The sequence below is a fragment of the Puntigrus tetrazona genome, chromosome 13 (genome assembly GCF_018831695.1).
Source record: "Puntigrus tetrazona isolate hp1 chromosome 13, ASM1883169v1, whole genome shotgun sequence".
Classification (NCBI taxonomy): Eukaryota; Metazoa; Chordata; class Actinopteri; order Cypriniformes; family Cyprinidae; genus Puntigrus; species Puntigrus tetrazona.
Window position 1 is genome coordinate 24,626,536 of NC_056711.1, and position 21,563 is coordinate 24,648,098.

A 21,563-nucleotide genomic window follows, 5' to 3' on the forward strand; every position below is an offset into this window, starting at 1 on the left:
GATGGCACTACATTTCAAAGCCATAATTAACTTCCTCCACTTAATGACAGAAGAACTGTCAACATTTAATCATCTTGAAAATGAAAAAAGCGAATGTGAGCAGCCGCTGAAATTTCTTCCTAATCTGTTTGTGCTGTATTGCATTTTTAAACGCCGCGGCAGTGCTCTGCTGAACGAGGTTAGCTCCCGTCTTTAGTGTGGAAGATATTAGTGTGGAATAGAAAGAGCCACAGACCCTTAGGAGGATTTAGTGCTCGTCGAGGGGCATAGGTTAGAATTGACAGACAGGAGGACTTTTCAAAGTCTTTACTGAACTTTCTTAATTAAACGGCACAGACGCGCATTAGGCCATAATAATCTTGAGTGCCGTGATTAGCAAAGCTGCAGGAATGTATTCAGGGAATATAAGGAGGTTTGGTATGCGTGTGAGGCACGCAAATAGAAAGATAACAATAATGTCACATGAAGAATGAATAATGACATCAGTCCTGCACCAAATAACAAACAAACAGTAATCAGATCATCAAATATTTAAATGCCGTACGGGTCATCCTTTATTGAACAAATAACTGACAATGTAAATGTCAGTTACGCTCAAACAGACGTTCGATCAACATGAGCCAAGGTCAGTTTAAAGAAAGCACAATAATTCAACTGAAACTTTAGATAGACTGTACTTAAGTGCGTAACTCGGCATACTTACTAATATAGGCAAATATTGATAAAGTGGAATTTTTGAAAAAGTATATATATGAGGCCACCCTTAGGCCATCCAAGATTTTTTAAAAAAAAATTTTTTTTTCGCCAGTGGCTCCGTCAATGTTGAGATCTCACGAAATCAAACAGTCATTCTGTGCATGACACTGAATATCATTTACAATTTTTAACAATTTGCCAATATAAAATTTTTAACTGCGAATCGGAAAGCCATTAAAACGTGTTTGATCAAATGGGCATTAATGATAATAACAGCATTAACAGAGAGCTGAACTCTGCTGAACGGACACTCCCGTTTAAAACACCCGAGCTGAGATAATTAATGAAAAGCTAACCCTGCTGTCCAGTCCTGTTCTCCATCTCCCTGCAGCCTGCATTTATAACTCCTGTAATCACCTGCAGACCACACAAACACACGCAGACACGACGACCCAAACAGAATCAATCCTCCTTCACAGGGGCCGTATAATTGGTCCGCTCTCCCAGAGCAGGCCTGTTAAGTATGCTCCGCTGTGAATTATGGATAGCCTGCAAAATGGCTAATAAAATATGAATGGCCAGTTTTTGTAGCTTGCGCTTCTCTGCGTGCAGATGTTGCTAGAAAAGCCAGTGTACTTCTAATAAAACACCCCTGTCATCGCAGACCAGGAAATGGCACAAAGCTCTTATGAAAACTATGGGCCATCCATAACAATATATGTCATTATGGAGAAGCGTCTCATCAACATGAGTGCCTATACCTATATATTTTACCTGCAATCAGCTGTCTGTGACACTGAGCATTATTTGTCAGCGTGCTGTGTGATTTATGCCGGTGTCTGTATGCCGTTAAACCCCTTCCTCCCTTCTGTCACCTGCTCCAGATGCTCTCGTTTCGCTCTCTTGGGGCAATTTTATACCTTGCGCCGTTGTTTGTTTTTTAGGTGTTTATTTCATTAAATGCATCCTCCTGTACGTGAGCTGCTTGCAAAAGCGAAAACATAATGAATGAGTATAAGGTCCATTACACGCATGCTTTTTTGGGGGTAAAAATTGTGAGAGAATGGAATTTGAATGGAATTGGAATAAATGAAAGGTCCAGGTTGAGCTAAAACCCCCCAAATTTATTTATATTACCTTAAGCATCCTGTTTAAAATAATAAATTAAAATAATGAAAAAGTAGCCAGTGAAATATATAGAATGAAGAATGCAGTAGAAAGTGTTGTGTGTGACCCTGTTTTTAATTTCTGAAAATAATATTCATTAATGAGTTATTACGTAACCTAAAATTCAACCTATATAATTTTAATGAACAAACAAACATTATTTAAACTTGCAAGGTTTAGGGTGTCAGTAGTTTATTGCAGTTAATGCAAAATTCCTCATTACACTTAAAAGGGTTATTATTTGACCTTTTATTATTGGCATGTTCTTAATATATCAAAGATAATAGTTTCAATCCAACACTTGAAAAAGATTTAACATTTTAGAAATTCGTAACTTACCATTGTCAGAAACAATAGCCGTTTATATTATATTACACAGCTATGATTATAACATGCAGCCATAATTCTATTCAGAATAGAACACACTCTAAAAGCTCTTTCAGCTCACAGAATTGACGTTTCAAATCAACTATTCATGACACCCGTTTCGTTACCCAATGCAGCATTGCCATCAACAACGGTGAATATTAGGATCAGACCACTGTGTAGTGCGATTGACCAACCGGAATCAAGTATTATAAAAAGCCATGTAAAACAGAAGAATACTGGCAGAGAAATGCTGATATAAAACAGAAAGATATATCTGAGGGGTCCGCCGCTGCGTATCGGGGGATGCCCCCGGAGCCCCGTCGATGCACAGACACACAGCTCTGATAAGAACTTAATTAACAGCCATGGTCAAGCTGCAGTCATAGCCCACTGTAACACATTCACTGTGTGACAGAAGGAAAGGTGCGTGCGTGTGTGTGTCTCTGTTTGCCTAAAGGGGAGAAATATGGTAAAAATGATAAGGGCCTTGTGCCGTTAGACACAGAATTGAAATCCCAGGATATTTGTGGGTCCCTGTCATGACTGCTGAATGCTGATGTGCCTTTTAACCCCCCACAACCCTTGTTAGAAGGACACTAACGTCTCGGCGCTCACTCATACAGCGGATGTGATTACTATTCTCGGTAGAATCATCCAGGCTATTAAGTTAGATTGTAAAAGCAACCTTGAAATGCACAGGCACACTTGACTACAAGGTAATGACCCATATCTTTAATTAATTATAGACAATTATAAAACTGATTGACTTGCATAATCCTGGCACACTCCACTTCATAACCTGTAGATTGTACTGGGTTTCGAAGAGACCTCAGATGGCTTTAATTATCTTTCTTTCTCAGGTTTTCAATACTTTCTTTTATCCTTCCCACAGTATTAAGGATGAAATATGCAGCTAGTGACTTGTGTGAAGTGTTGCTGCTCTTCGTTACGACCCCCTGACTGAACTTGTCTGAATTCAGTCTGCTATGGCTGATGAACAGTCCGTTGTCTCATTAAGCTCTCGGCAGAAACTAAGGGCTGGCAGACTGTCATGCCCAATGAGACGCAAGACATAAGTAAGCGTTTGGTGAGCTTGTCATAGCCTTGGCTTTCAGGAAGCAGTACAACAAACAGACAAGAGACATGTCATTATCGGGCCACCGTGTTTGCGTTTTATCATTGTGGTCTGAGTAAGTAGCTTCAGGAGTGTTTCGGTGTGGCTTACAGATCAATTGTTCTGCAAACTGAAATCGATCTCAAAATGTTCTGTCATGTTCAAAATGTTACCATGACATCAGTGTGTGAGACGAGTACATTTCGGGCATCAGCCAACGATCTTAAAGGTACAGTTTACTCAAAACTTTAAATTCTGTTCTTAAATACTCATCCTAATGTTGGTCCAAACTCGATTATTAGCTTTCTGGGCCTATATACAGGGTCAGAAAGCTCTCAGATTTATTTAAAAATATCTTGATTAGTGTTCCTAAGATAAACAAAGGTCTTATAGGTTAGGAACGACTTGAGGGTTAAGTGATCAAAGACAGGATTTTCATTTTTTGCTGAACTACACCTTTTAAATAAAACACTAATGAACGATGTCATTTGAAAAACAACGACTGCAACAGAAAACCCCAAAAACTCAGGTATAGAAACAACAACAACAACAACAACAATAATAATAATAATTATTATTATTATTATTATAACAAACTAACATTATGCTCATTGTTTGAATTATTAGTTTTACTATGCACCTGTAACTTTGTGTATTTGTTGTGAATGTATCAGAGAGAGATAGAGAGAGAGAGAGAGAGAGAGAGAGAGAGAGAGAGAGCGGTAGCATTATTGTTGGATGTAAGCTTCAGTATAAGCAGAGGGATTTCTTTGGCACAGTGATATTTTGTTTGAGTAATGGTGTGTTGTATCTAGCACAGGCTTGGCTCTCCATCACTCCCGCACAGATCCAGATAATAGCCCATCTGCTGCCCCAGCGCCCCACAACTGGCTGTCTGACTCATAATGCATACTAAGAGTTATGTCCCACAAGCTCACTCTAACCAAATGTATCCTCGCAGTCGCAGCGTATGGACTTACAAACGCATTGCTTTCATTACAGAGGAACTGCTGCTCTCTAGTGGTGGAATTATAGTACTACAACGTTTTTTCAATACGAAGCCTAATGAATGACTCCCAGAATGGCCACATTTACCGCCATTTTTTTTTTTTGTCTTGAGCTCATCGAGTTCTAACATTGTATCGCAGTATTACATTATACGGACCCAAAACATTGTTTTACAAGCGCATACATGGGCAATACAGATTTTCTGTATGTTACGCTCTGCTCAGCAGAACCTATTAGCATTAGCTGATAATCTGAGTGTGTTAGCCCGAGAAAAGAACATTAAGATAAAAATCTTTGTTGCTCTTTAAAATCTCAGAAATGCATATTATTATGACCAAGTAGTTTAATCAGCAATGGACTCATTCAGTTAAAACTGACTGTTTATTATTGTCTTATTAAAGCTGCTTTAAAGCATAATTGAATCTTGTTCGCATCGATTTTCTATATATTGACTTTATGAGAGGCACTGTATAGATATAGTGAAACCTAGCTTCAAGTATGTAGCGTCTGTCAGTCACAGCGTTTGGTGAGGCGATCATTCAGCCATGTGACCCATTTAAATTAGCTTCGGATGTGTACCAAGAGATTTAAGCTCACTTCAGCAGGTCCTAGATGCTGACTCAAGAGCATGTAAGTTGTTATTATTTTTGCCTCCTCTTTAAACTTCACCGCCCACCTTTCCTCATTCCGCTTCTTGCTTTGTTGTTCTCTTCTCTCATAGCCTGGCACAAATGGCTTTTGTAATGAGAATACAGCTATAAAATGCACAATGGCTCCCAAAAGTGGAAGGCAAGCAGTTTGCTGATTGTCAAATTGCTTAGAAACGACTCTTGATTTCTTTGCTAACTCAGTAGACACAGATTGCTCCCTTCAGTGGATGAGTAGATTGAGAAGGTTTGTTACAAATAAGTTACACTCGGCAAAAACATACAATGGCAGTCAAAAGACATAATTACGATTTTTAATGATTTTGATGAAGCTCTCCTTGCAAAGGCAGCATTTATTCCTTTATTTCAATAAAAGTATTGTAAATACTCTAATATTGTGTAATATATTAATGTAAAATAATTGTTTTCTGTTTAAATATATATTCATTTTATTTATTCATGTGATTACAAATACAACTTTTTATTCAGTCTTCATATAATCCTTCAAACATAATTTCAATGTTAATTTTCAGCTCAAGGAACGTTTCTTATAATTATCATCAGTTGAAAAGAGTAGTGCTGCTTATTTTGTGTGAAAACCATGTTAAACTACCATTCAAAAGTATGGAGTAAGATTTGTTTTTAGGGAAATGTTCCTAAACAAGGATGCATTCAACTTTATTGTAACAGAAAATTCAACTTCATCGTAACAGGAATTTATTGATAAAATAAAGCAAGCCTTGGTGAGAACAAGACAATTCTTTCAAAACCATTAAGAATCTTATTTATCTGAATTTATCTGAAAAGTGAAAGCTGAATGGGTGTGTGAGTGGCAGAGTGAATGAATGAGAAAGAAAGAGAGAGAGCGTCAGCTGAGTATGTTGACAAGCTTTCTGTAATCTCGAATCCCCTCTTGTGTAGGCCTCAGAAACAGTTGCACTGATGGGCCTGTGTCTCCCAGCCCCCAGCAGGCAGGAAGCAGCAGAGCATGACTTGTGATGAAGGATAATTACCCCACAGTCATTGGAGAGCCTATCCACTTTACTAAACTCACACACACACTGAGAGATATTCATGATGAAAGGAGAACAGAAGGCAGTGAGAGAGATAGAGAGGAAAACTAGATGGAAAGAGACGGGAAGAGGCAAAGTGATAAATTAATGATAAATGCGCTATAGCATATGAACAATAGACAGAGTGAACGGGGAAGACTGTAAGTCCATTATTTAGAATTGCGAGCATCATGAAAATAGAAAGGGAAATGAAAGAGAACAAGAGTTGAAAGGCTTTGAGATTTAGGTCTCAGAAAGATCTTCAGTCATAATTGTTCTTCCAACAAGTTAAGGTGCGAAGAAAAAAAGCTTTCTAAAGTGACTTGATTTTCTCCTGTCGGTATCACTTAAATGTACACATTTTAGATGCTTGCCTCTTCAGCAGCGATGAGCTGAGGCCTGATCTGGGATTGACAGCGCACTGAACTTGCTTCTCACGCATGACTCGCAGCTGACCTCATGACACACCAGCCTCTGCCCTCATCCTCTGCAGCTCACTGCGCATGCCTCAGTTGAAGCTTTTTATAACTGGTAATGCCACCTAGTGGCCCTTTAAAAATGCGTACAGCTTTCTATAAATAGAAAATGAATGCATCCTCCAAGCATCTTTACAACAGATTTAGCTTTTGAAAATATTTGTGCAGGATTTTAATTGAATCATTTTCACATAATAAAATAACATTTACATAAATAATTAATTAATAATTAATATTTTTTTAATTTTAGTTTATTTATTTTTAAATTTTGGATTAATTTTGACTGATTGGGCTAATCCACGAAAAAGAAATTCCATGTATTAAATTGATTGCTCACCCATAGTTTACTCACCCCCACACCATCGAAGGTGTACAGTAAATGAGTTCCTTGGAACAGATTTGGCAACCTTAACATTACATCTCTTACTCATCAATAGACGTTCTGCAGTGAATGAGTGCGTCAGAATGGACGAGCCGTCCAAACAGCTGATGAAAGCATCACAATAATCCACAAGTAATCCATACGACCCCTGCCTGTCAGCTAATTTCTTATTGAGGTTAGTTAAAATGTCTCTATGATAGATTTGTTTACTACAAACATGCAACTTTTCGCTTCACAAGACATTGCTGATGGACTGGAGATGTTGTTTTTACAAGCTGTTTAAAGTCTTATTCTTACGGTATCCATTCACTGCATATGATCCATTGTCAAGCAAGTAATGTAATGCTACATTTTCTCCAGATCTGATGAAAAAACGCATACATCTACATCTTTCTTGTTCTTAGTGTGAATGCATTTTCAGCAAAAAAAATTATATATATATATATATATATATATATATATATATATATATATATATATATATATACATATATATATATATATATATATATATATATATATACATATATATATATATATATATATATATATATATATATATATATATATATATATATATATATATATATATATATACAGTATATACAGTATCTTGTTTGATTCGGAGCTAGAGACCTGAGTGCTTTTGATTTGAGAGGATTCCAACCTTTTTTAATCAAAGAACCACTACACATATAGTAGTGTCAGTAGATGCTTCCTGGTTTGTCTACAGTCAGCAGAGATCTTATGCGTCAGAGAAACATTGCAAACATTTTTAGAACTGAACTTCTATTTTTGCAGTAGCTCTAGCATTTCGGTTAAAAAGTAATTATCTGGTGACAGACTGTCCCTAGCCTTTCGGGGGCCCTATAAGCACATTTGCTAAATAGTTTGCCCCCACTATCTGCAATTTCACCTAAGCACCGCGTCCATCCTCCGGTGTGATACCTTATCGAAAAGTGTTACAAATTTGTCTGGCTCATATCTACCTATATAATTGTGAAGATGTATTTACTTGCAAATATTTGAAATTTAAAAGTAATGGTTTAACAAACCAAAAGCATCAAGCACCATGCATTTGATGTTAATGACAAAGTTTAAGGCTACACCGATTTGCTACCGCTTTGCTATACCACTGATACTATGTACATCTGTATATAATTTTTTATACAGAATTTAGAGCAGCCTCAGTATAGAGACGCCTTAAACGATGCTGAGAGCATATCATCCTCCTCCTCATCATCTCCAGTACTGATCTCTGTGCAGAAGGGGGTGTGTTCTCATCACAGAGCTGGAAATCCCCCCATTAGTCACATAAAAGCGACCCGAACGCCACTTCCACGTCCTATTAAAGCTCGATCCTGAGCCGAACGAGGACTCTAAACTATGTAGGCACGGTGGACAGGGTTTAAATGGGCAATCTGATGGGCAGCTGGAGATACAAGGAGCCGAGCACAGTGGAAGAATGCGACTCGACGTGGGAAACGGACTCGGAGAGCGACGAGCATCAGCCGGGAGGAGAGGAGGAGGACAGCGGCATCTCCGAATCCATGAGCCCGGCGGATGCAGTCAGAGGAGCCGAGCAGCTGGAGCACGGATCACCGCAGGTACCTCATCGTTGAAGAGCGCTGAAAGATAACAAAGGAGGAACAGTGACCGCGAAAAGGGGTCGTTAGGCGCATCTGTAGGAATCGTGAGCGAAGAGTTGGTCGTATCAAAGATGACAGCTTGTAGTGATGATGGTGATGTTGATGTTTAAAATCGATGTAAATCCATGTGGCGGTAAGCTCGCGTGCTGTGCTCGCCTACAGCGTGGGCAATGTCAGTCTATCATCGTATAAGTAGCTGTTATTAAAATAGCGACGCACAGCTGTAGATTGCACATTCAGAGTAAAATGTGGACCAAATACCAAACACATTCGCACGTTTTTTGTTTTTTTTTGTCCACGGCGCTATGAATACCAGATAGTTGGATAGAGGCTTTGTGACATTGTTAGTGATATCTAGCTACTACTAATAAAAAATAAACCATATTTTATTAAAACATAGCTATTCTACTTATATTTTAAGAAGCCATGACCTTTCACCTTCTGTAGCTTTAAGTATACTCGTTCTGTTTTTATTTTTTGGTCTGCAGTTCTGTTTATGCATTTTAGTCAGATCATTCAATACATTTTCTACGATTTAGACCCTTACGCATACCTCTTTGTGGTTGAGTATAACTGGCACCCAGTGTAAAAGCCCTCTTACAGTTTTACTTGTGAAATACACTGAAATTGTAGCTCTGAGATACACACCATTCATTATCTAATATAAAAATAATGCGGTTGTTATTATGATATAGATGAGATAATATGAAATTCCAAAAAAAGTTTAAAATTAAACAGGAAATGGTACAGTTTTTGCCACTTTTGAATCCTAAACTTAACTTTTCTCAGAGCAGTAGGAAGGTTAATGCATTGTATCTTCGACCTTGTTCGATGTTATTTATTTTAAAACGGCTCATGTTCTCTCCAGGTTTCTGGATTTTAAGGCCACCGAGTCTGTGACCTGTTCAGTGTGACCTATTTCCTCATGGGAAATTCACTCTGTTGAACTTCTTGTCAGCGGAAGAAGGAAATTGGATTTTTATTAATTTGAAACTAAGATTTGATAACAGCTTTTCACGCTCACCATTGCAGAGTTTTGTTATTGTGAGCCCTGCATCAGAGACGGTTGTATTATTTAATGCAAAATTATATAAGAAGCGAATGTAATGTTATTAATTAATAAGCCTCACAGGCATTTCTATGTGACATTGGCCTCTACAAGCAAACCTCTCCATGTTACGTGTAAGATAGCAAGATGAGCTTGCTCTCTTATGCTGAGCTTTCACTCAACCGTAAAGATGTTCAGTGTTTAAACATCACAAGAGGCTGAGAGCTAAAAATGGTCATGAATTAGTTAGAAAAAGTACATAGTCTACAAAATGGAGCTCTTCTCTCTTGTCTAACAGCCTTTGCATCCCAATGGAGAAGAGCAGTGACAATGTAGCTCAGATGCTGATGAGTGAAGTCATTCATACGCTCTTTCCTATGTAACCATTTCACTCCTCTCTCTCCTTTCCTCTCGCAGTTTGGTGACATGATGGAGCCCTCTACTAGGATGAAAAGGAGCTTTTACGCCGCAAAGGACTTGTACAAATATCGGCACAGTTATCCGGTAAAGAGTTACGTCTTCTCTCTTCGCGCTTCTCATACAGAGCTTGAAGGCTGATCATCTTTGAATACGAAATTTGCAATTAATATTGCAGTACAGTCAGCGGAAAAAATAGCAGAGACCAAATATCATTTTTTTCCACTCTCTCTCTCTCTCTCTCTCTCTCTCTCCTTCTGTCCTGGTTTTAATCTGTGATTCTGTTGCTCAGAACTACAAGGAGCCTCGTCAGCCGAACGAATACCGCAATCTGAGGTTTTATCTGAATAAGATCCCCCTGGTGCCGGATGGTGAGTGTGTGTTTGCTTCTTTGTTTTAACGACTGTACAATGGGATATAGACTGATAAGGACTCCATCACACGTGTTATTCAAAAATCCTTTGAATGCGTTTAGTGTGTTTTATTGCAGCCATTGAATGTGTTGTGAGTGAAGCGCTGATGGTGTGTACTAAATTGTAGCATAATGAGTTTTTTTCTTTTTATTGTATTTTTAATACCATTTCCTGTATTCTGCAATCATGAACTACTATTGATGCTGTTCTTTCCAGCACAGCATTGTATGTGGTTCAAAATGTTTGCCAAACAAATCTGCTTTATTGTTTTTAAATCACCATTATATTAAAGGAACTTCCTCTCTGGAAGTCCCTTGATTCCCATTATGAGACTGTGCCTTAATTGTTACAAAGGGAAAATTTTCTTCGCAGTAATAACACTGCCATTTCAGGAACAGTAGCATGGTGAAAATGATGATCTGGGCTGGTAATCCAATAAGATTTCAACTATGGTTTACACAGATGAGCAAGAGTGTCATCTGAAAAGAATTTTACCATCAAAAAGAAATAGCCCTGACTAACAAGAATTCTGTCATTATTTACTTGTTTCAAATTTGCGTGCTGTTATTTTTCTGCGGGATGCTAAAAAGATTTAGAAGAATATACACATTCTTTTCATATTCGTCATTTCGAGTTTTTCTTTTGTAAAGGTTCTCGAGTTGAGAGCTTGTTGGATTGGCTGACAAATAACATAAATGTTATAATATATATATAGCAACAAAATGAGTGTGAGTGAGTAATGAGTGCATTTAATTTTTTTGTTTTTATTGAGCTATTATTACTTTGATACATCACATGTTTTGAAATTTGCTTTTGATTGCATGTCTGCCAAAAAAAAAAAAAGAGGTTTGAGAAAACAGAACAGTTTTGTTGATCCCACCCACAGTATTTCACCTGAAAATATTGATGGTTAGACTCACAACGCAAGAATATTACAAAGACGTGAACATACATCCTGCAGGAACATTTATAATCAAATGAACATAAAGCAGATTTTACAACTGAGTACACATGCCAGCTGGTGTGAGGGAAGAACATGGGTTCTGGAGAGCTTCATTAGCTGAATGTTTTCCCTGCGGGGCCAGTTTAGGCAGGCAGACAGTAAAGACATCTCAGAGGAGCCATTGATTGGTTATTGTGGGCATGTTTGAGAATTAACTGGATCTGTTGTGCAAGCATTTAATGGCAGCATAACTGCTGTTTAGGCAGAAGGACACACACTGCTGTGCTCTGTGTTCCCTTGAGATCTCAGTGTTTCCATGTCACGGATGACCTACACGTCTGTTTGCACTCTGAGCTGAAACGACACGTTGTTCTATCATGACTCAAGTGTGAATTCATTATTATTTTTAATCAAATATTTTAAATGAATCATTTGCTCTAGTACGCGTTGGTCTGAATGATCTGTTCACAGATATGGCTATTTAGCTTACTGTAAGAAAAGATGATAAAATGACAATTTTAATTTTGGTCTGTTCATAAGAAGTCTTGTGGACTGCAGTTATGATACATATATGGCCAACCTGGTCTCATGGCATAAATGTACCTTGGCGCACTTTTTAGCAGCGAGACACAAAATATGTACCAACAAGTACATATCACTGCAGTTTCCAAAAGAAGTGAACACTAGAGGCAGTGAAACAATTAACCATTATATCAGTTTTGCATTTGTTAACACTATCGGGTAGGTTTAAGGTTGTATTTGGTGAATGGGCGTATTTCCAACAAGATAGAATATTAACTGTTAGCAGCTCTCCATGGATATTTCAATTCTGAACTGCCGCAATATATATACCTATATCAACCCTATATATACTAAAATGTGCTAGGGTTCACACAATGAACCTGTGTTTTAAGCGCCACTCAGTGGACATTTCTCTTGGAAACTGTGGCGACGTAAGAAGTGTACAGAGGTAAATATTTTTATGAGACCAGGTTGTATATGGCGCTTTTGCTTTCTTTTTTAAAGCTTTAATATCTCATAGAAGAAATAAAGTCATAGGCTTTTGAAAAAACTGTCCCTTTAATAAAGTTTTAAGTGACTAATGCTGAGCCTGGCCTGTTGTGATGATTTATTATTTTTCTCTTTGTCCCTGCAGGTATTTATATTGAAGAAATCCTCACTAAATGGAGGGGAGACTATGAAAAATTAGAGCACAATCACACATACATTCAGTGGTAAGACATTTCTTCAATATTCCAGCCTCTCTGCGAGCAATAAAGCGCCTAGTCAGTAATTGCTTAATAATGCTTAATAACCGAGACTTCACAAATTGTTATCGGCCAGGAACTTATTATTATCACTGCTTGTTCAAAGAACAGAGAAAGTTGCACACTAATATTTGCATGAGAGATTTTTGGATGGCGAGATGTGGATTAGATATCCTTTTCTTTACCATCTGTTCACAATAAAATTCATCTTCTTTAGATGCAAATCCTGTAGATCAGGGCTAAAAAACAAACATGAGCATGAAAGCGAAAAAGGCAGTTATAAAGACAAAATCAGCTGACAAAATCAGGTGAAGGGGTCAATAACATCCTTTTTTGTGACAAAAGACGGCCTCGGGGCTACATAATAGATAGATAAAAGTTTCTTTAATGTTTAACGTTGCTTAAATATTCATGGACCGCTTTGGCTGACATCATCTCTTTAGGAACTGAAGAAGCTTTGGGAAATGTCTAAGACTTGAGGGCATTTCCTGATTAAATGGTCCATTTTCCTAACATTAAAGATGCAAACGATAAAGGTTTAGTCTTAATGGCAGAAGATGTAGTGCAGCCCACATTATAGAAATGCATGTAAGCTTTTCTACGAATTTGAGATTAAATCAAGCATGATTAATTAAACATCTTTCATGCACTGTAAAACAGCATCCAGCTGCTTGGGTACATAAAGCAATCATAGCTTTCAATATTAATAAACCTTTTGTAGTATATATTGACATATAAACATGTATTTTCACATCCGACTAAGAGAAATACTCTTTTGGATGATTAGGTGAATTGAGTCCTACTTAAACTGCAACATGAAAGACAAAACGACTCCTGCATTTGCTTCATCGTTAACTATAAAAATATAAAGCATTTCTTCTTTACCATACTAGTCCTTAAAATAGAGCTATAGGCTTAAAACCTGCAAGAGAATTAGCATTTCGAACCATGGGTTTCCTAAATAATTTTTAATGGGTTTTAACTTTACTTTTAAGATACTTTCACATACTATAATCTCTGTTTAAAGTGACTAGTGAAATTAATAAAACACTGTGCTTAAAAATGTAAGTTACTAGTTTAAAAACATCCTTCAAGCACATGCTTGATCAGCTTGACAGCCGCTGGTGTTAGCAGGTTTTTTAAAGCACACAGCAGGTTCAGTATTTGCGCTTGAGGTATAAATGTGTGACATTTCTGTTGTAGAACGTGACATAAAAGACTCCTCGAATAATATTAACCACAGACCTTATTCTACTCAGTCAAAAAAAAAGAAGCTAAAATTAGCCTTTCGGGTTGGCCTACAAATTGACGTCGTTTTTTTTTGTTTCGTGCTTTAGTCATCCTCTTTTTCAAACTCTAATTCATTTGAAAAATAAGTATTATACAATTCCTACGTCGCCAAGGAGAAAACATGTAAACGGTAATAAATTCGAATCTGCTGGCAGTGTAACGTTCAGCGAACAATAAAGGTTGTACGGAGGTTAAACAGAGGTTTTTACGTCATGTGCTCAAGTTCACAGCAGGGTGCCGCTACCTCGCTCACCTCCAGAGCTGAAGCTCCTGTTCGTTCCTGCCTGCGCTGTTATTACGAGCATTGAGGGTAAGGAAGAGGGGGAGGACATGATGCGCCAAGCCCGTGGAAAATAACAACACAGTTCTAAAATCAAGCTTCATGCATATGCTGCCCGTCGTACCTCGGTACCCCCTCCTACCGAGGAAAAAGTGATTAGCTTCTCTCATTCCGCTCTACTCTTTTTTTCACACTCCGAATGCTTGCAAGGCTATTTGCATAATATCAATTAGAGAATGTAAAAACACAAGTGAGTAGAAGCAGACAGATTGCTAGCATTTTGCTTCTTTACGTAAATTAAGATGAAATGACAGCGAAAGCTTGTCTGCCGTAGCAGGCAGCCAGCCAGAATGTGATTGCTTCAGAGAAATGAGATAAACAGGAGAAGAATAAAAAACATGTGCCGAGGTTTGTGAGTTGCCCTTCACTAGTGGTCAGCAGCATATAGGATAAAAAGGGAGAAGGGAGAAATGTAACCTTTTTTGCATTGTGTGTGTGTGTGTGTGTGTGTTATCTCACTCACTAGTGACTGTCACTTTTAACTCTTCCAGCATGGTTTATTTGTGGTGCTAATTCAATTATCACGCTTTGTTATATACACTCCTACTGTTCACTTTTATTTACTGTTTTCAATGTAATGTTAAATGTATATTTGAATACACTAATTGTTCTCCAAGCCTGCATTTATTCGGTCCAAGAAAAGCAGTGTTTTTAAATATTTTTGTTGCGTAAAACAACTGCTTTCTGTTTGAATAGATTTTAAAATGTAATCGACTGATGTGATCTTCGGTGTCATATGATCCCTCAAAAATAATTATGACGTGCTGATCTGCTGCTCAAGAAACGTTTTATTATTATTACTCTCATCAATATTTAAAACTGTTGAGGACATTTTTTCAGGATTTTCTAATGAAGAGAAGGATCAAAAGTCAGTATATGTATTTTTTTAGAAAATAAATTATAGAAATGAATACTTTTATCCAGCAAGGATGCTTTAAATTTAGCAAACAATGTGATTTATATTTATATAAATCCCCCAAAATTATATTTATACTGTATAAATGCTGTTCTTCTGAACTTCTGCTGTTGAAATATTTTTTTATTGGAGAAGACTTGAAAAACACAAACCATATATTGTCGCAATCGTATGTTTAACGTATGTTCAAAACGTTTCTGTAAAAGCAACTGCGATAGATGGACATTTTTGGCCATATTAGAATTTATGCAAAACTTAATTAAAATAACCCTAACAAATAATGCTATATATTTGCAAATGTTTATCCAGAGTTCTCAGTCAGGTCTCTTAAGTGATAAGTAATGATAAATTGAGAGGTAGATCCTAACATGTTTCTTTGCTGCTGTTACAGGCTCTTCCCACTCAGAGAGCAAGGCCTAAATTTTTATGCCCAAGAACTCACTCAGGATGAAATAAAGGTATGCTGCTAAAGTCAAGCACAAAAGAACAGTCAAGACATGTATACTCTTAAACAAGGTTCTTCAAAGCATAAATATTTAATTTGTTTTGTATTATTTTGCTTCTTAAAGGTTGGTGCATATAAATAATGGAGAATAAAAAAATATATATTTGAAACTCCAAATACATTAAGCTCTAAAACCCTTTGGTTGTAATTGGAGCCTTTATTTTTAATAGTGTAACATCACCTAGTCAGGGGTGTCAGAACATCCATAAATAGGTTCAGGGAAGTGGCACATTCAGTGTTTTAGTCTTAGCTCCTTAGTTCCATGTTTTACTCGGTCTAAAGTAACCCTCTGTAGTCATTGTGCAGATCAGTTTTAAACCAAGTATGTTTTGTTTTGACCAGGAATTCCAAAGCACTCGAGAAGCCAAGAGGCGCTTCCTCCTAGCGTATACGATCATGTTGGATTTCTTCGGAATCAAGCTCCTGGATAAAAACGGCAATGTGACTCGGGCCCCAAACTGGCAAGATCGCTTTCAGCACCTGAACGAGTGAGTTTTCCTTCCGGTTTGCTGTTTTTTCTCTTTTATAATTTCTTTCTTCTTCCCATTATGTCCTACTTCATCTGCGCCAGTTACCGTCACATTCCATGACAATCTGAACTCCTAGTCTCCCATCTCCTGTCTCCTGCCGAATTTAGCATGCTTCAGTCCAGGGAGTTTTTAGTCTCCTGTCCCTGCAACACATTTTCACAGTCATGACCCCAACTGCACCGTCATGTGACCGTCTTATGCAGGGGCCGGAGAAATGGGTCAGACACACAGAGGAGAACAGAACAGGAGGCGAAAACTTTTTTTCATTTAGAGAAATTATGATTTAGATCAGGTGGGGGGAAATGCAGAAAGTGGGAATTGCAAACTAGATGAAATAGATGGCTAGATGAACGCACGATAAGCAAGGAAGGAGTGAAAGAAAATCCGCAGTGCAGCGGACTGAGTAGTAGGCATAGATGACTGTGTATGTCTGTCTGTGTGTCATTGCCCCCGGACTGTACCATAGAGGACACACTTAAATTACATGACATTACAAAGCAGAGATACGCCGTTTCATGAACTTCATCTGCAGTGTGAATGGGTCTATAAAAAAAGATGTCATTCCGAGTAAACCCAGATTATTCCTCTCTTACATCTGACAAAATGACTCACAAAATGATGAGTAATCTTTTTGACTTGTTGTCCAGTAAACTTATCCGATTGACACTGCAAAGGTGGCACAGAAGTGCTTCTGAAGTGGCATATTAGGTGTCTTTACACAAACACTTGTTTAATGCTGCTTAGAAGTGGTAGAAACTCATTTTCTCTAAGGCTCCCCTCAACTAAAGATTTTTCAAAACGACTAATAGTTGTTCATTTGAAGCGAGTAGTCGCCTAATAGCATGTTTTTATTAATAAACCATATAATTCATGATGAGCCTTTCATTGCCTATAGCCTATCAGTGCTCAAGTGCACACATAAAGCTTGTCTCAGCGCACCGCAGAAGTAATGATTACGATTAGAACAGCAAGAAGTCTGCCTTAACGTCATAATTCATTATTATGATGACTCATCATCTCCACAGTGGATGCGCATGTTTCATACGGATTTCACAATCTGAAATGATTTGTTTTATATTTGAATTGGTGCATTTAAAAGTAGACATTTCGATTTCTATAGGTATAATTCTTCATGTCTTTGAGGCAAGCATGGAGTTTTGGTTCTTTTTTTTTTTTTGATTCGCTCACAGAGGCAGCAGAAAGCGCACCCTGTTTGTTTTACCCTGTTTTTATTTTATAAAATAATAATATAATATATAATTATGCTACTATTTAATGTTTCAGATGATGAGCTTCATTTGAGGTTGACGAATGAAATTAATATTTGCATGTCCTGACTGATGTACTACATAATCCAGCTCTTAATAATCTGTCCGTCATGGACTAACATTTCATGTCTTCACCACTTTTTTCTGTGTATAAGCAACTAAAAAAATTTACTAGACTAATGGTTATACAACTATTAGTGGGCAGGCCTAATTTACACAGCTGTATACTTTGATTATAGAGTCTGAAGTGCATCTGAGCAGGTATAATTTAGTCTATCTGTTACACGGCATTGCATATTTACACTAAATTTTGAGCAGGCACAGAGAAGCCTTAACTAACTTTCAAATGTAGGCCTATTTTGATTTGGTTACACTGCTGATTTTTTTTTCCAATTTATTAAAATTTAACTAGATAAGTAAATGCTGTATACTGTAGATATAGTATATAGGACCTTTGAAGTGTGGCCAATGTCAAATAAATTCCATGAAGTTAATTGGTGCTGTGATTAATTAAGTTGATTATAATGCATTGCAGCATGCGATACTGCATTTGTATGTTTGTATAATGTCATAATATAATCCATTAAACGCTGTAAGCTTATCTGGTTAACGCTGGTCATAGATAAATTGGTAGAAAAAAAATGGATCATTGTGTGAAACCTATATTTTGTCCTCTGACCTCTTTTTTTTCCAGGTCACAGCACAATTACCTGCGTATTACTCGCATTCTGAAGAGTCTTGGTGAGCTGGGCTTTGAAAGCTTCAAGCTTCCTCTGGTGCGTCTTCTGTTGGAGGAAGCGCTGTTGGAGGGCACTTTACCCAACATGCGTCACAGCGCACTGGAATACTTCGTCTACACACTGCGGCAACACGCTCAGAGACGCGCCCTGCTTCGCTTCGCCCAGTGCCACTACCAGCCGCCCGAGAACTTCATCTGGGGCCCACCCAAGAAGAAGCGCATTCCAGCCTCTGGGTCCACAGTGATGAAGGCAGGGAAAAATGAGGTGATGGAGAGGAGTGTGGGCAAAGCCAGGTCACCTAGAGAGGGCAGAAATAACCTAGAGAGAGAGGCGGACGACATGGACGAGAGGAAGAGTGGAGAGTGGAAAACAGCTAAAGGGTCCATGGTCCTGCAGGAGGTTAGGGGAAGGGTAGATCTAGAAGAATACATTGAGACCATTCCTCTGTAAGTATATAAAGAGAGGGATTATGGGAATTCTGGAGTAGCTTAAGCTGAGCTTAAAATGAAGTAAAAGAATGGCACAGCAATATTATTCCATACTATTGCCTTTTAGAGACCCGCTTTGTGAACAACTTGACTGTTTGCCATTTTTTTAAATCATTAATATGAGGTGTTTTTCTTAACTCTGAATACTTTACAAAAAGTGTTAGCGGATGAATTTCTGTTCCGTAATTCTTACTTGCAGCCCTCTGGAGACTTCTTAGAGCATGTACAAGTGTGAATACGTAGAAGTGCTACCTGAGCACTCTGTTTGTGTGAAATTTTGCACTTTTTGACTATTCAGTCTTCCCCTGTGAGAGAATATTATCTTAGTCTGCCGGCTTTGAGATGAGGCTTTATTTGCTAATTGTAAGCCCGTCTCTCCGACAGACTTGTGTTCTTTTGCGTGTTTAGAGCTCGATGCCGTTTCTTACAACGGATACTCGTAGCTCATTGTAACAGATTATAACAATGTGAAGTGTGAATATACTTGCTGGAATTTTCAGGTAATTGATCTTCCATGTTTCTATGGGTACGCGTGAGACTTTAATCCAGTTTTCTCGAATATGTCTTGCAATATAAAGTGCCTCTTCTTTCGTTTGTTAAAGCATACGTGATGTGCTTTATCATTTCGAGTCGGAAGTCGCGCAGTAGAAACGCAATTATAAGCAAAAACAAACTTGAATTTAGACTCTTTTGTGTTTTATGTTAGTTTTTGATAAAACGAAGCCTTAGCTCTTATTTTTAAATGGGAATTTAAACGGTAAATGACGTTTTGATGCTAATAAATGTGGCATGACAGATTCAAACTGAGGCATTTACCGCTTATTACAGTAAGCTGCTAGTTAAAGGAATCTGTGTGAATTTGTTCTTTGGGTAAACTATTTCTTTAAAGCACACCAGAAAGTATATTAAAAGTGTATTTATGTTGAAAGTTTTATTACGTAATAAGCAAAGAAGGGGAAGACATCGGTAAAACAGCTTTTGTAGCCTAACATTCATCTTAGGAATGTTCGCTCGTTAGTTGGAAAAAGTAGGCCTAAATAATAATAGCTGAATATATGCACAATGTTATGAATTAAAATGTGCATTTTAGGCTTTTATTTGTTTATTTACATGCCTTTTCTTAAAAAAAAGGTCAGACAGCCACTGTTTAAATGATAATATATTGAGGACTGTTTGGCGGATAATGGTGATAATGAAGAAAGCAGAGGCTTTGGTTTTTCGTGCAGTGCATATATATCAAAATGACTCAAAGTGATGAAGCAATTCACGTATGTATGTTAGAGTGTGTATAATGCCTACATGCTTAACCTACAGTGTTTAAGTGTGGACAATCAGGGCTATTGATGGTCACCATCCACATATACAAATAAATCAGTGTTTTTATTAGCAAATATAAATTAACGTGGCTCACACATATTACGTGTGTTTGTTCCACACTGCTGTTTCAGAGTTTGCCCAGAGGCTGAGACAATACCTCTACAGCACAGGTGTGTGTGTGTGTGTGTGTGTGTGTGTGTGTTTCTGAGTTCTTCCTTTTTAGTTTCTAACAACACACAAAGTGTGTGTCTGAAGTGCATCTTTCCCCCTTTTCCTTTGAATTAAATGAGGCTCTTTCATTCTTTTTCCTTCAGTCAATATTTAAATTGAGCATGTTTTTTTCTGTTTACCATCTAACCCAGTTCATACCCTAGGGTTCATTAAATGGCATCTTAGTCGTACATGAAAAGAGGGTTCACATCCTGCTTCATTATTTCCTCCAAATAAACAGATAATTCTTGTGTCCCAAACCTAAAACAAAACACTATAGTTGTCCTGTCTACTCAGATTCTTTCATCAGTTTTTAAATTCAACACAGATGCGCACTGCAATATCCCCAAATCCTTTGCATGACATTTGGTGAAAAGAAAAACAAGACATTGGATGCAGAGAAGTACATTTAGTCATAAATGTTTTTTTTTTTTCGACTTCTACTAGAAATAAGTATTAATATTTGCTTGCTAATCTCGTAAGCTCACTTGAATTTATTGAAGCTGTTGATTTTTTTGATGTAAAGTTGTAAAGTTTTAGAAGTCAGTCTGAAACCGGTTTTCTTTGGGAGGTACTTTTATACAAAAAACATTGCCTTTAAGTCAAAATAGGCAGCAAAACCTAGGTTTCAGACTTTTGTCCTGTTTGGAAACAAATAGCCATCTTCTCTTTATCCATCTGAAGAACCTGTGGTTCTAAAAGACTGTTGAATCCGCATTTCAGTATTTCAGTGTTTCTTGTGCCATAATCGTGTGGAAACAGTTTGACTGGCGACATGCAAGGCGCCTTAAGTGTTTATAACATAACTTTGTTGAGAAGTGATAATTTGTAATCAAAGGAAGTGTGACATTTGGACATTTCTATCGTGGCCTACTGTATAATAAAGTGCAGCTCTTTGACGAATCGTAAGTGTGTGTGCATTTCAATGTAGCTACCGAATTTTGATGTTTTGTGAATTTGACGTATCTTTTAATTTCCTCCTGTACATTTAATTCAGTCTAATTTGCCAGTCAGAGGTGGATAAATGGGTATGGTGATTATGGTGAAATTATTATTATGAAATTACTATTATGGTGTGTCAAATATATATTTATGCACTTTGAGAAGATACTGTAAATGCACATATAAAACAACTCTTTGTAATAAACTAAATTTCAAAATAAAAAACAAAATAATTTATTTTATTACATAGCACTAACTAATAATTTTGCTGATCGATCAATTACAGAATTTTGTGGTCAAATAATATAAAATAACATTATATGAATATTATTATATATAATTAATTATACAAGGTGTCATAGTACAGA

General features: G+C 37.3%; 1 protein-coding gene across 2 annotated transcripts in view; it reads left to right on the top strand.

The window, feature by feature from the left end:
• ogfrl1 (opioid growth factor receptor-like 1) overlaps nucleotides 1-21,157 on the top strand; it is a 27,310-nt gene extending 6,153 nt beyond the window's left edge. The window contains exons 2-8 of one of the 2 annotated variants that reach the window (XM_043254737.1): nucleotides 8,085-8,518; nucleotides 10,026-10,112; nucleotides 10,318-10,396; nucleotides 12,538-12,616; nucleotides 15,587-15,653; nucleotides 16,043-16,188; nucleotides 18,193-21,157. In XM_043254737.1, the coding sequence (XP_043110672.1) occupies nucleotides 8,324-8,518; nucleotides 10,026-10,112; nucleotides 10,318-10,396; nucleotides 12,538-12,616; nucleotides 15,587-15,653; nucleotides 16,043-16,188; nucleotides 18,193-18,688 (1,149 nt within the window). In that variant the 5' untranslated portion in view covers nucleotides 8,085-8,323 and the 3' untranslated portion in view covers nucleotides 18,689-21,157. The remainder of the gene's footprint in view (nucleotides 1-8,084; nucleotides 8,519-10,025; nucleotides 10,113-10,317; nucleotides 10,397-12,537; nucleotides 12,617-15,586; nucleotides 15,654-16,042; nucleotides 16,189-18,192) is intronic. The other variant, XM_043254738.1, reaches the window with a different exon arrangement.
• Nucleotides 21,158-21,563: the final 406 nt, after the last annotated feature.